This window comes from Pyxicephalus adspersus, chromosome 5 (genome assembly GCF_032062135.1).
Source record: "Pyxicephalus adspersus chromosome 5, UCB_Pads_2.0, whole genome shotgun sequence".
NCBI classification, from domain to species: domain Eukaryota; kingdom Metazoa; phylum Chordata; class Amphibia; order Anura; family Pyxicephalidae; genus Pyxicephalus; species Pyxicephalus adspersus.
In genome coordinates this window covers 46193365-46207712 of record NC_092862.1, presented here as the reverse complement: position 1 = coordinate 46207712, position 14348 = coordinate 46193365, and the positions used below count along the sequence as shown (strand labels likewise).

General features: G+C 34.8%; 1 protein-coding gene across 3 annotated transcripts in view; it reads right to left on the bottom strand.

Annotated features, from left to right (window-relative positions):
- Positions 1–409: 409 nt before the first annotated feature.
- Positions 410–14348, bottom strand: part of SMCHD1 (structural maintenance of chromosomes flexible hinge domain containing 1) — a 63955-nt gene continuing 50016 nt past the window's right edge. For 2 of the 3 annotated variants that reach the window (XM_072411360.1, XM_072411362.1), the window contains 11 exons: positions 13544–13679; positions 11791–11910; positions 10265–10350; positions 10066–10185; positions 8207–8397; positions 7764–7873; positions 6165–6235; positions 5174–5345; positions 3882–4040; positions 3049–3161; positions 410–1555 (listed from right to left, as the gene is read on the bottom strand). In XM_072411360.1, the coding sequence (XP_072267461.1) occupies positions 3070–3161; positions 3882–4040; positions 5174–5345; positions 6165–6235; positions 7764–7873; positions 8207–8397; positions 10066–10185; positions 10265–10350; positions 11791–11910; positions 13544–13679 (1257 nt within the window). In that variant the 3' untranslated portion in view covers positions 410–1555; positions 3049–3069. Of the gene's footprint in view, positions 1558–3048; positions 3162–3881; positions 4041–5173; positions 5346–6164; positions 6236–7763; positions 7874–8206; positions 8398–10065; positions 10186–10264; positions 10351–11790; positions 11911–13543; positions 13680–14348 lie in introns of all 3 variants that reach the window. The other variant, XM_072411361.1, reaches the window with a different exon arrangement.

The following is a 14348-nucleotide window of genomic DNA, read 5'->3' as shown; positions in this document are numbered from 1 at the left end:
GTCTAGGCAGATCCACGAACAACAGTAATACAAGTGAAGGGGAGAGATTGCAGCAGGGTGCTGCTCACACGTCCCCCCCCCCCCTTCTCTATAGAGCAGAAAAGTTTCCTTCCAACAACAATTATTGAACGTGTGTACATAGTCTTAGAATTATCATGAAGGGGAAATCAAAACCTGGTGTTTTCAATCAATGAGATGACAATCAGGTGTTATTGGGAGACCCTTTAATATTTAAAGAACATGGATCCTCACTGTACTAACTTGTGTTCTTTTTAGTTTAGCTCTGATCATTACATAAAATGTTTGTCTTAATTTTCCATATTTAACACCCAAAAGATTTGATTTAGAATTTTGAAGCTTTTAATCAACATACTTAGCATTCATACTTCATGGGAAAAGAAGACACCGATTCAATCTTTCTTTTACTATTTAATGTTTCTTAAGAAACATAAAAAAATAAAAAAAAATAAACAGTTATGTCTTTAAAAATTAAGACAACAATTGTACCTGGGTATTGAATCTTATACCAGGTTTACCTAATAAAATAGTACATTTGTAATAACATTTTGTTGCTGAGAAATTTGCATTTAGTACAAATAGATTCCTGCAAAGTTTCAATACATCAGTACTAATGTAAAAATAACTGTATCAGTAATCATTACATAAGAGAAATGCTTACTACATAAAATTAAACAACTCCACCCAGTATTGGTAGCAACCATAAAACGTAAAAAAAATACAAAAACCTCTGTAGTGTGAATGTGAACATCCACTGCCAACCTGTCTTATGTGACTAACCCAATGATCTTAATAAATTATCTTCTACAATAGTCTTACATGTAGCAGATAAGAAAGGAGATCAATGGGGAAAATAAGCTAAAAGAAAAACTCCAGATATAGCCTATGCTGTAGATAACTGCAAATTTATTGTACATTTTTTTTGTACCAGCTAGGGTCTGCGTTAATATGTTAATTAGCTTCCCTGACAAAGTTGATAATTGATATTCATATTTCTGCATATGAATTGTGGTTTTTATCCAGGGAGATGAATTTCTGGGGTTATGCATTTTTTACTAACTAGTGCTGGACATCATATAATTACAGTATATATGTATAGCACCATCTGGTGGCTGAAGTGCAAGTTCAACTTAAAAAACAAAAGTGGACATATGTCACTGTACTGACTGTGTGCAATAATGTGTATGGGACAAGGGAAAGCCACTGGAAATGGATTGCCTGTCCACTTTATTGCCTGTCAAACTCCTCAAAACAAGGTTTGTAAAGCTGCAGTTCAGGTATAAACATTGCTTTTACTGGGGTTGATCTTCTGAAAAGTCTTTATATAGTTGAGAGTTTGCAAACTTTTACTACCAAATATAGTTTTAAGTGAAGTTCTTTAAAACAAATGAGTATACTATTGCAGCAAAATTGCTGGTGGCAAACAGGAAGAAAAATGTATAAAAATATATAGATATAAATTAAAGATCCACGCAGATATTTTCCTCTGCATAGTTTCTTGGATGCATTTTGTCTTTCTTGAGATATGGTAAATTATCTAATTGTAAAGAGAGAAAAAAATCAAAATGCAGGGCGCAATATTTTAAATCACACTTGAGTAAATCTTCACAAAATTATCACATCCAAGGCAAGTATAATGTGAAATAAACTTCAGCAACCAAATATATCTTATTGTTGTTGATGAAACTTTAGTGAATAAAAATTTGCATTTTATTGTAAGTATTACTACTGTTTTACAGAATAATGCATGCACAGCAATTTATTTTTTGGTATATTCCTAAAAGCATACTTAAATGCTTGATACAATTTTTAACAAACACCTTTCCTTTCTATTGACAATTGCTGGATAATAAAACCACAAGCATATTTGGGAACAGGGGGCAAAATGTGGAAAATGAAGGGCACAGCTATGCTGCACTTAGGTCACCACAAAAGTTTGCAGGCTTTTATTAGTGCATTGTGTGTTATAACAGTGCTGTGCTGGCTAACAGTACTGAGGTTTAATAGAAACAGTCCTGATGGAGATTAAATTATAATAATATGGCCCTCTAAACAGTTTTTGTGCAACAAAGAGGCAATGCTGACAACAAATTACAAAATGGAAATACAAATATTAGGGCTACAAAATGGCAATGCATTAGGAACAGGCAATTGTGTCTATGAAGGCAATAAACAAACAATTGCAATAACGTGTCAACAATCTGGGCATGAGCTACAACTACTGACAAGTTGATCAAATGTAGATGCAGCACTGAGCAACCGAACATGGTGAAACAGGAATGCCTAAATTACCGTCTGTGTCATTTTGAGGGAGAAAAATAAAATAAAAAAGAAGGATAGAGCATGTCAAGGGTGTAAATGTCAACCCCCTGTAAAGAGTGTGGTTTCAAGATTCAGGGCCATCCCCTGAAAAGTTCAAGGCATCACAAAGTACCAGTAGCTTAGTTTATACACTTTGACTTCCAAGACAGGTTCACTTGTAACCAAAGTTAATAACTGCCTTGAAGAGCAAGCTCTATTTGGGGCCTGTGAAATATGGATTTGTCTTCAGATAATTAACTTAAAGCCCCTTGAACCTACAAGCAGGCGAGACTTCTGTCCGATAAGAAACTTTGTTCTCTCATTACTAAACCACAGCCATTTTGCCTGTAAAGACTGTGTGACTGAATACTTGAGAGCAGTGTCTAGGATCAGGAAAATTGTTTATTCATGCAATAAATTAGCTCTAAACACTAGTTGTGTGGTATTCAATTCACTAAAGTATTGTATTGTGGTGCAGCTGATCTCTTCTAAACTATTTCAGCCACTTCCTGTACACATGCCCTCACTGATGTCTGCTTTGCATCATCATTATAAAATAGTGTGTTTGGGATGTATGTTTAAACAAAATTGGTGACCTTTGGTAGTGGGCTTAAGCCAAGAAAACAGAAAAATAATTCTGATTAGCAAGCTTTCACAAAAAAAAAAACAAAAAACAAAATTACTGTCCAGAATAAAAAAATGTACTTGACAGTAGCAGCTGCAAATTACCTTTTTTTTTTTTAAACTTATTTATATCCATTTGTGTCCCTTTTTTACCCGTTTGGTTGGGACAGGACAGACATCAGACATATCTTCAGTATTTTGACTTTTGGGTGTAATACCTGAAAAATGCAATTAAGATTTTAAAAGATACATAAATGTTTCAAATGCAAATATGGTGCAATTAGCAAGAATAAGTGAGCCAAGGACATATTGCAACCGCATGGTGAGTTAAACCGGTATTTATTGGTGCAACCGGAAAGGACAAGCCAATCTTGGACATGCAAATTAGTCAGGTGATGTCCCACAGGTCCATGATCAGACAAGGAACTGGGGCTTGTAAGCTCTGCAATAGTAAGATGTGTCCTCACTGCTGAGAGTGTAAATGCACCACTCCACTCAATGAGGATATGACAGAACTTTATCCCTCAGTGTATTGATGGGAATTTCTAATGCACTGAGACTCCCAGAATATGTTCATTTTATGCTCAAGGAGACTTCAGAGACCGTGCAAACAACAGTCAACACCTCTGGACCTGGAAGGTGCCTTGTGGGAAACTATACTGTCATCAGCTGACATGAAAAAGCCCAGTTAGGACCCAGTGCCCCAAGCTTCAAATTTCAGACACCCAGAAATAGAGCTCTTAAGTCCATGGACAGCCACCTTGGGAGCTGCAACAGAGAGGGAGCAGCACTAGAAGATTTTATTAGATGTCAAAGGACAATGCTATTTAAAAACAGAATCTTGCATGAAGATAAAAAAATAGTAAAACACTAAATGGTGTTTTTGTAAGTTTTCCATGTGCAGACATAATAAAGGCAAACAAAATATCACAACTTACCCAGCTTTTTCTCAATTTTCTTTAAAAGTATCTCCTGTTCATCCAACTCCTTTTTCTTTTGTTTCATATCTGGTGAGTTAAGATGTTGGACCTGCCTCTTGAGTTCTGTATCAACACTTTGTGATCTTTTCACTGCTGCACAATACTGCTGTAACAAATCTTTGAAAAAAATGGGCACATAAATATGGGTGATAAAGGACCAGCACACATTAACCAGAACTGCAGTCTCAAAACAAACAAACATGTACTTACAAATAAAAGTTACCAATTTTGAGGTTGGAAGTAATGACGAGATCACTGCAATTCTTATAAGTGCTGCTATTGTACTATGCTTTGGAGATTAAGTTTAGATTTTAAGTAGTAAACTGCAGCAACTTAGCCATTACTTTCAACTTTCCCAGCAAAGCAGTTATGTTTAGCTTGGCAGCCTTGAAAAAGAAGCTATAAGCAACACCTCTTCACTGAGAACTTTTTAGTCCTAAACATAATAAATAATACAATGTATAAATAACATGCATTTACTTTCAAGTATCTGTACTAAAACCTTATGTCCCCAATCAGAAAAATGACAAACCTCCTCTGGAAAACGAAAATTGAAGTCCAGCTACAGAATAGACATCTTAGAAATTCAATATAACTGCTAAAGTGTGACAAGTTCTAGGAGACTGATATAAATTTACCCATCAGAAACCGTCAAAATTGTGAACTGCTATTAACAGTATAGATCCGATGCTTTGAAATGTATATTTATTCATATTTTATCTCGCATTCTTTAATTTGTACATGTTAACCAATTTTTTGGTTTTTCATTATCATTATCATAACGATTTTTCATTATCATGTTTAAATCATGTCTAAACAAAAAAACACGTAGCAAGAGATTTTGAAAAAGAAAAAAAAAAACAAATTTTGTTACTTATACGTTTTTAATTTATTTGTTTTTTTTTTTAAACAAGGTCATTTGGCACTTAAGGCAAATATGCAAAAGTATGCTTCCATAGGCAATCATCAGAGATCCTTAACAGCAGTTTGTAGTGCTGAATTTAATGTCATCATTATGACAATTGGAAGATGCTATTTTATAGAAGTGTTAGGATTTAAGACTGAAGCTCATACTGAATAAAAATCACTACTTCCCCATGTTTACCTAGACAAAATGACGACTTTTACACGAAGAATTTTTATGCATGAATAATTCCCTACTGTTCCTGGTATCTACATAATAAAAGAAAATGTTTTTGAAAGATCTAATATCCACAGGTCAATAAAGGAAGTTAAAAGCTCATACTCACCAATTTCCACAGAAAGTGTGTCATATTCTTTTGGCAATGGCGCTCCAAAAACCATTCCTCTGAGTTTCTCTACAGGGGGGGCCTTATTCTGTAAGCCCCCAAACTTTCCATTGCTGCGTATTCGGTCTCCTTCTCTAGTCAATAATGTTGGACAATATGAAAACTTAACAAGCTGCACAAAGAGAAAATTTAAACACAGGTTAGAGGTAACTAGAAACAGGACTAGAACATCTAGAACTGATTTGACATATTTATACCATATAAAATATCAGGTGATTTGTGTGCGGTCAGAAAAATCATAAAACACGACTGTCCCATTTACATCTTTTCCAGGCATCCCACAGGTATTTACCTGCTTTAGAAGCAGGGGTAATTTTTTTTAAACTGGTTTCAATTACACAATTAAAAAAACCAAAACAAAACATATATTTTTTTTTACATTACACACAGAGCTCTACTTTTAAAACAGAGAATCTTCCAGGTCCATGTTTTTTAATGGCAGCAATTGATTCTCCACCAGGGAATGTTTGAGGAAATGTTAGATTCCCTGTTTTATAAATAGAGCCCATAGTGTCACCAAATTTATGGGAATTCAAAGATATTATGATATGCAACTATTTGGAGACAGAATTGCTGAACTGCACTTATCACATGCATTCCATGTTTTTAAAGTTGTTTTGCAATCTCAGCTAGCAGTAGCGCTGTTGCTGTTGTCAAAATGCAGATGAAAGACATGCAATCCAAGAAGGGTGTCATATCATTTTAATAGACTTGACACACTGGTGGATGGTATGTGGCCTGCCACCCAATAGTTCAGGTAGGTATTGAAAAAGAATAAGCAATATTTCAGATTTAACTGTGAATAAAATAACATAAAATAGCGATTGTGAGTAAAAAATGTGAAAAAAAAAGTAACCTAAGGGAATAAAAGTTTTTCATCTTGTTACAGATATCTTATCATATCTTCATTATGAAACATGAAGACACTTACTTGTTTTCTGTATTCATTAGCAGATTCTAAATTATCCAAAAGTATTGTATCTCCTAAAAGCATCCCAAAAACTACAAAGAAAAAAAAATCACATTCAGGCAAAATATTAAAAGATAATTGAAGGTAACTGAGTGGTGTATAAAACCCTATAAAAAGTAAATCTAATTACTGATTTAATTCTCTAATTACAAACTACATTAAAATCCTATTGTTAAGGAGCATTTTTTTCACATACATTTCTGTTTAAATCAAGTTTTATTTAATTTAAAGTTTACATAGAAAAATACAAAAAGCTTGTAGGGAACATGTGATAAGAATGCAGTTAAGAATTTAAGAAAAAAAGGGAGCTGACAATATATGGTTTATCAAGAACCGAGTACATACAATTAAAGCTAGAACTAAAAGTGGAGTCATTAGACTGTAATAGGTATAGAAAATAACTAGGGTTGTCTTTATGTTTATAACATTGTTGCATGTGATCAAATTCAGCTGGAAGGAAGTTTAGTAGTCTAGGTATGTTTGATTCTAGGAACAGATTCACCCAGAACATTGGCAAGTTTCTCCTTCATTATGAACCATAAAGATAATTTTTTTGGAGGAGTACACTTGAAAAAAAAAATTGTACAGGGATAGGTGCTTAAAGTGTTCACATGTTTTTAGAAAGGTTTGATAGTACTTACAATACAATTTTTAATTGTTAAGAGACACAGAGCTCAATACCCCAGTGAGTACCACTTACATAAACCTTTAGACCTACCATCAGAACTGAGTTGATCCTGTGAATTTTGGAGGGAATGGGCTTAGGGGGGAAGCATTTGCCTGAATTTTACATATTGTGCTGTTTTCTTGTTAGTTAAGGCAGCGTCATATAAAGGGCTACATATATTAGGCCTCATATTTTTCTGGCACAAGCAAGGGCCCGGGATATAAGGGACTCCACAGGGATCTATATAAAGACAAAAAGAAGTACAAGGTGCCTCCACTTTGGAACTGTTGCTACCTAACAGACTTTCACTCATGTTCTTCACATCATAACCTGCACATTGTAATTTAAAGGATTTAAATTACACACATTTAACCACCTGGGCGTTACACTGATGTCTAGATTTCTGTACCAAAAGCGGTACACTGTTTTTCATGAACCTGTAACTTACAGAAATATGTCCGAACAAGGGTCTAGTAGATATCATGAATACAAAAAATGTTTGAAACACACAATCATGTAAAAAGTGTAAGCTGAAAAGCAGGAAGACAGAAGGAGGCACAGGAGGATTTGCAGGGACGCCAGACCAGAGAGGGGACTCGCGAGGACACCGGGCGCTGCAGGTAAGTACTGGTACCCGGCGTACAAGACGACCCCTGACTTTGTCATAGATTTTTCGGGGTTAAAAAGTTGTCTTGTACGCCGGAAAATACGGTATATAGATTTTGTTTGAAAACAAAAAAGAAGATTTATAAAAGATAACACTGCAGAAAAAGCATGTACAAACTACACTATAAATATAAAACTGACAGACCCTCATTATTGGAAATAACAAAAAGAACCAATTTCAATCAATCTATGCAAACACAGAAACAAGAAAGAAAATGCTACATAACCTTTTTGACACTCTTCTTTGCAGTCAGAAAATACCAAGAGATCTCTAGCAAACACTGGATTTCCTGTTGCATCGAATTGGTTTCTTCCATTAACCAAGTGTGGTAAGGGTCTTAAAAAAGAACCACAAAGTCATGTATTACATTTCTACTGAAATGCAGTATGCAACAGAATAAATGCATGTTCTGCCATTAAATTACAACAAACAAATCAAGATAAAGAGAATAGGGATACAATATCTAGGCACTGCAGTATACTGGAATACAACTACAGAGGCTGTGCACAGTTCTCTTAAGAAAAAAAAAAAGCTATCGCATCAAAAATTAATTTTTGCTAAGGTGCATATTATTGTTCACTACCCTATTCTGGCTGCTGCTGTACTACCACCACCATAATCACAACTGTCAATCAGGCTAGGTATAGAATTATAGAAAAGGTAAAATACCTTCCCCAGACTGGTAGATTCTTCTGATATATTGAGTCCATTGGAAGAACCTGTTGGTGACCTTTAGTCTCATTGTAGATACGACGAGCTGCATCTGTGGTTTGTGTAACCACACAGTCCATATCACTGGCTAAATGCCACGAGATTACCTTTGCTGCTTCATCATCTTCTACATATGCCAAATGAGCAATCTTAAAAGAAAAGAAAAAAAAAAACTTAATAAAAGTGATGCTGTGTATAAATCAGTTGCTGTTCACATTTTTTCCTTTGTATCAAATATTGTTTTCACCTTTTTTCCTCCTTTGTTGCATCCCAGTGCAGCCAGATCCCTCCAGTCTCAAGCCACTGTAAGTCTAAAACCCTTCAGCATTGGCTGCCCATCATTTTCATGAACCCTTTCAAGATTTTTGACAGGGACAACCATGTACCATGACTGTACACAACATAGTTAGAATGGCCAAACCAGTGGGTCATGTGAAACAATGACAAATTGCTTGAGCAAGAACCCTCATGTAAAATTCAACAAACTTGTAAATTTTGGTAACTGAATAGCCGAGATAAGATTTAGAGATAGTGATTGGGACAGGGTATACATTAGGTATTACTTATGGGGGGGAAAAGCATGTCCACAAAATACCACATCATTACAAAAATACTTTTTTTTTCCTTTTTAAACAATAGCTGGTACGAATTAAATAAGTCTCTAGTTGAGGCATATGCTATAAGTGGGCTAGAAGTATATGGCTAGGTGCACATGTGCAATAATTATCGTTTGAAAACGAACGATCAACGATTATTCCAGATTATTTTGAACGATCGTATTATGCACAATTTTGTACATGCTGTATCGATGCGATCGTTCAAATATAATCCACCAATAATGTACGCACTAGATATGATCATTTGTGAACGATCGTTTGAACGATGCAGGAAGTGACATGTACAGTTGAAAGTACATCACAGAACAATCCACGATCACTGAATGATCGTACACACAATAGGTTACGAAAGGATGTCGCCCATTCAGATCCACTGGGGCGGTCGTTCGTTTCCAGTGAGATTCATCGCTCGTTGGCATCGTTGACCAGTTGTTGTACACTTTTTTTTGTTAACAATTATCGAATGATATGTCGTTCATTTCCAATGACAATTATTGCACATGTGTACGCAGCCTAAGTAAAACACTTATAATTGTGTGCGACTTATCTATCCCTTTGCATGTATGAGTTTAATGGAAAAGCAGATATATTTTAATAAAATCTTTGTTTATCTACTCAAATTGTGATGTCATTAAAAGCCCAAAGGTGCTTTCCAAACCCAAAATATACTTTCTTCATGATAAATAGGGACCTAGGCATCTATATTGCCACAATTTTTTTGTGGTACAATGTTCACTAAAAAACACAGGTATTAAATATTTTATTGCAAATATGTAAGAAAAATGGGTTCCCAGATCATATAATATGATATACCCCATAAATACACTCACAAACAGGGGACTAGTGCACTATAGATATACTTGGATGAATAAATGCAGTTCTAAGCACATTTTCAGTTTCATTTCAAGGTCTCGGTTTATAACTTTGACTGAACTCTGAACTTCCCCTTAAGAATTAATTTGCTAGCCTGAAACTGCATTATAAATGTTCAGGATACAAATGAATACATTACAGGGAAAGGATATGTATTTAACCTTATTAAAGTTAATAGGCGTAAGCTGTCACATAGTGAACCCTACTAAAAAAAAATATACCCCTTTAATGTAATTTAATGTACAGCGCTGTGTAATATGTTGGCGCTATATAAATCCTGTTTATTAATAATAATAATAATAATAAAAATAATAATAATATACTGACCTTTCCTAGGACATCATTTTCTTTGGGAAAAACGGGAAGCAAACATTTTCTTCTTGGCTCACCTAATAGATTTTGCATTTGTCTTTTCTTTTGGTTTATAATTTTAGAAATGTTGTCTATCTAAAAGGTAAACAATGTTAGTATGTATTGCTCTCAATAAAATTTAGTGCAGCAAAACATGTTACAGTAGATGTGGTACCTGGTCATTTCTGGGTACGTCAATTTTTTTTTTCTTCAATTCATTCTTTAGGAATACTTCTTTCTCCTTGGCTTCATGTGCCTGACCTAATTGATAAGTAAAAGTCACATATAGATTTTTCTCCAATTAAGTACATCCAAAACAAGCAACTATTCCACAAATTAATTATGATTAAGGCTTTGGATTTATGGGGTCATTATCGGATGCATGTCTTCGTGTACTAAAAAAAATATCCATTATAGGTCTGGCCTTGTACTTATGGCCCTGGTACTTAATGCCATAACTATGAAATGAGTAATTAAACTAAAATTTTTTACGAAAAAAAAAAAAAACTTTGTTTTAATAAAGATTTGCTGATGAGTGTAGAAGAAAAATATGTTTGGAAAAAAGAATAAGGCAATGAAACTTCTTAAAAGATTTTTTAATTGGTTTTACAACTTAATTTTTCTATTAGGCAAAAGGCAATATACCAGTCAAATTTTACCACCATTTACTTGGCAGGCTTTTATAAACTAAAATCAGTTTGCTATAAGTTACTGTAATAGGCACATGTTTACCGCTGGACCTGCCCTGCAGATCAAACATCAGTGCCATGCTTCCCTGAAGGAAAGAATATTAGCAGTTGCAGAGCAGTAATGAATATTAAGTCCAAAAAGCTAATATTCCTATAACAATCTGTAACAGGTCTAGAATATGGTAAAGTAATAACCTAGTGCTAATGCATGGTGTACTTCATTTTTCACATACTGCTTTTGCATTTTGTCTTTGTTAAATAATGACTAAAAGGTATGTTGTTATGTGTTATTCATTTAAGGTTGTATTTACTACCCATCTAATATTGTATAAGTTCCATTTAGACCAACAAAGCAGCTCTGACATGTGAAGATTTTGACTTCACAAGATTCTAAAGGTGTCCTGTGGTGTCTGAAGTTAGTAGCCAGGCCTTTAATCCTTTGTGGTCTAGTACCGACACTCATGTTCCTATTGTAGGAGGTACCAATAATTTACAAAGATCATGGGCACTCTGACTGTTCTGGAGCTTCAAATCACTGCATGCAGCAAACTGATGCACAGTGTGTTCTGGCACACTGCTATAGCATCTTTTCTGTAGCATCATCCAGACTTGTTAGCTTTACCTCTCCTCATGTGCATGAGTCTTGGGGGACCCTGATCCTGTTGTAGCTTCACTGACTGATTTTTTTTTTGTAGGTACTAAAACCCACATACCAGAAATATGCACAAGATGTGCAGAAATGTTCTGATCTAGTGACTACAGATCACACTTTAGCCTTTGCTAAAGTAGCTAAGATCCTCGGACTGGCCAATTTTTTCTAATCACAACACATACCTTCAAGAACTGTTCACTTGCTGCCTAATATGTACCCTACTCTTTGACCGAGCCATTATAACACAATAACGAGTGCTATGCACTTTACAGATTAGTTTAAATGTTTTTGCTGAAAGGTGTATGCTGTAATGAATATAAATAGTATTACATAAGGGACAAAAAGTTGGGTTAAACTTACTCTTGACTTCATTAAGAAGTAGGTTTGTTGCATCGAACAGGCTTCTATAAGCTTTCACAGATTGTGTCAGCTGGTCCTTCTCCTTTGTTAGCTGTGCCATCTCCTGTTGTTTTTTGAAATCTGGACAAAAATTAGGCTATAATTAACTTTTGTGCAAATCTCTTAAAAAAAAAGTCATCATAGCACTATTTGTAGCAACTACAGGGGTGAGGTAGTGTCCAGCCTGTACACATGATGCCTGCCTGTCAGCTATAGACATTATATAACAGGCACCATACCTGTATAACCCGGGGTTTCTAGAGATTCTTCTGATATGCCTATCTTGAATTGATGTGATGGTACTGCTGCCATTGTACTGGGTGTGCATTATCCTCCTGATGGCACTGCCTGGGACACTTGTGATTTTTTGACATTAGTCCTATTTGTACATATATAGGACCACCTATAACTTGTCTCCAATCCTGAAGAAGTATAATATGTAATGATAGTAATAATATGCATGGCACAGTTCTTGGAGACTTTACCAAATATCACTATTCTACCATGTATGACTGTAAATTTGTTGATGTTGATTGTTTGTACCCTCTAAAGGGCTATTATATTCCTTTGTATATATTTTCAATAAAAATAATAAAACAAAACAAAAAAAAGCTTTTACTTTCAACATTAAATGTTAGTTGTATATGTTAGGTTGCGTTATAAAGTCCCTAATTATTAATTTTTGTATGTAGTTATTTTTTTTAGGAGAAGGCAACCAAATCACTCAGCACTTATCATCAAGTACTTAATTTCCATACAGACACTAAGAACTAATACCTGACCCAAAAAGCTGATTTTATATTATAGTTTTATATAGCTCATCAATATACAATATGTATATTAACTAGAATAAATATTTTACAGGTGTGTGATTTTTTCTTCCTCAGTTTCCTGTGTTTCCCTTTTAGTGCTCCCAAGATACCATCCTGTGTTTTAGTGTACCTCTTATAGTGAGCAAAAAGGGGTGGGGCAGTGCTAAAATTATTCTTTTCACCTCTCCTCCCTATTACCGTTGTATTGATAATGGAGCACCTCTCCAGAGTCCTTTATGCCAGCCTCCACCAAGTCAAGACACGGCGGAGACAACTGAGAAAGACTTGAGACAGAAGCATCCTGATAAACAGTAACAGGTAGGGCTACATACAATCTTTAGCCAGTACACTATTCAATTGCTGATCTGTGTGGAAAAATGGTGTGGGTGGAGGTGTCGGGGGATTGGTTCCCTATTAAATCTCCAGGGGAAACAAGCATGGGTGCATGCACATAGCTGATGCTTAAGTGAAGTTTCAAACATGCAGCTTTAATTGTCTGGCAAGCGTAAAAAGATTTAGGATTTGTGTGAATCAAATTCTAAGCATTTCATAGCTGTACAGATAAAAGGCGAACAAAAGTAAAGCACGTCTTTTTGTGCTTCATTTGGTTATTGAAATCTTGAAGTAGGTGAGGGCATGGTAAGATGGCAGATTTTATTACATTGCAATAAATATATGCTAAGGGAACAATGTTTAAGCCACTGTGAAAAGATCTAGTTTCTATAGTTGTTTAGGTGGCAGTGCAATTTATCAAATACTAGAAGTTTGCAACAAACCTCAGTGTAATGTGTAGTGTATATTTCATTATAAACATACAAAATTATATTTTACAATATGATAAACATCCACATTACAACAAAAAACTGTAAACACATAAAGTGAGCCTGCAAATTGCACATTACCATTGTAAAACATAAAAGGAAGATAAAACGGTGAAATATCCCCTTGTACTGGTGCTACTGGATGTAACTTGAGATAGAACTGAACTTGATATTCAGTGCTGTCTCTCCCAGGGCTGTTTTCAGCAAGAACAAGCCCCTGAAATGGATATTAAAAAGAAAGAAATTAGAAATAAAATTATAGGAAATAAAGGGCAAAATTACAAAAATAAAGACTGTGATCTTATAAAGAAACGGTTGTCAATGTTGCATGTGTAATTGTATAAAAATTATCAAAAAATAATTAAAGGCATTTGAAATGTAAAGTGCTTTCCAAGCACTAGATCGTTATTCATTTCTACCCATCATTGGCTGTTTTCATGCAGCTACACTATGCATTTTGATGCATGAGCATGCATTTCAAGAAATTATCTGGGTTTACATGTATATGCTGAAATGGATTGTAAATAGGAAATCCTATGTGTCCATTTATACCTGTTGGTATGTGTTAGGTGCTGCAATGCACATGGAAGAATGTGACTTTATCCTAAATGTTTACTATTCTTTGTCATGCAGCGATGAGTCTTTCATTAGATCCCTTTGATTTTCTTTATACATTTATACCAAAAATTACTGTAAAATACCGTATTTTTCAGACCATAAGACGCACTGGACCATAAGACGCATCAGTTTTTTAGAGAAGGGAAATGAAGAAAAAAAAGATTCTGAAACAAATAGTGTCCTAAAATATTTTATGTGCATTAAAAACCAACATCACAGTCATAAACACATGTAATAAACCCTGTAAAGTAAACAGCAGCATTTAGAA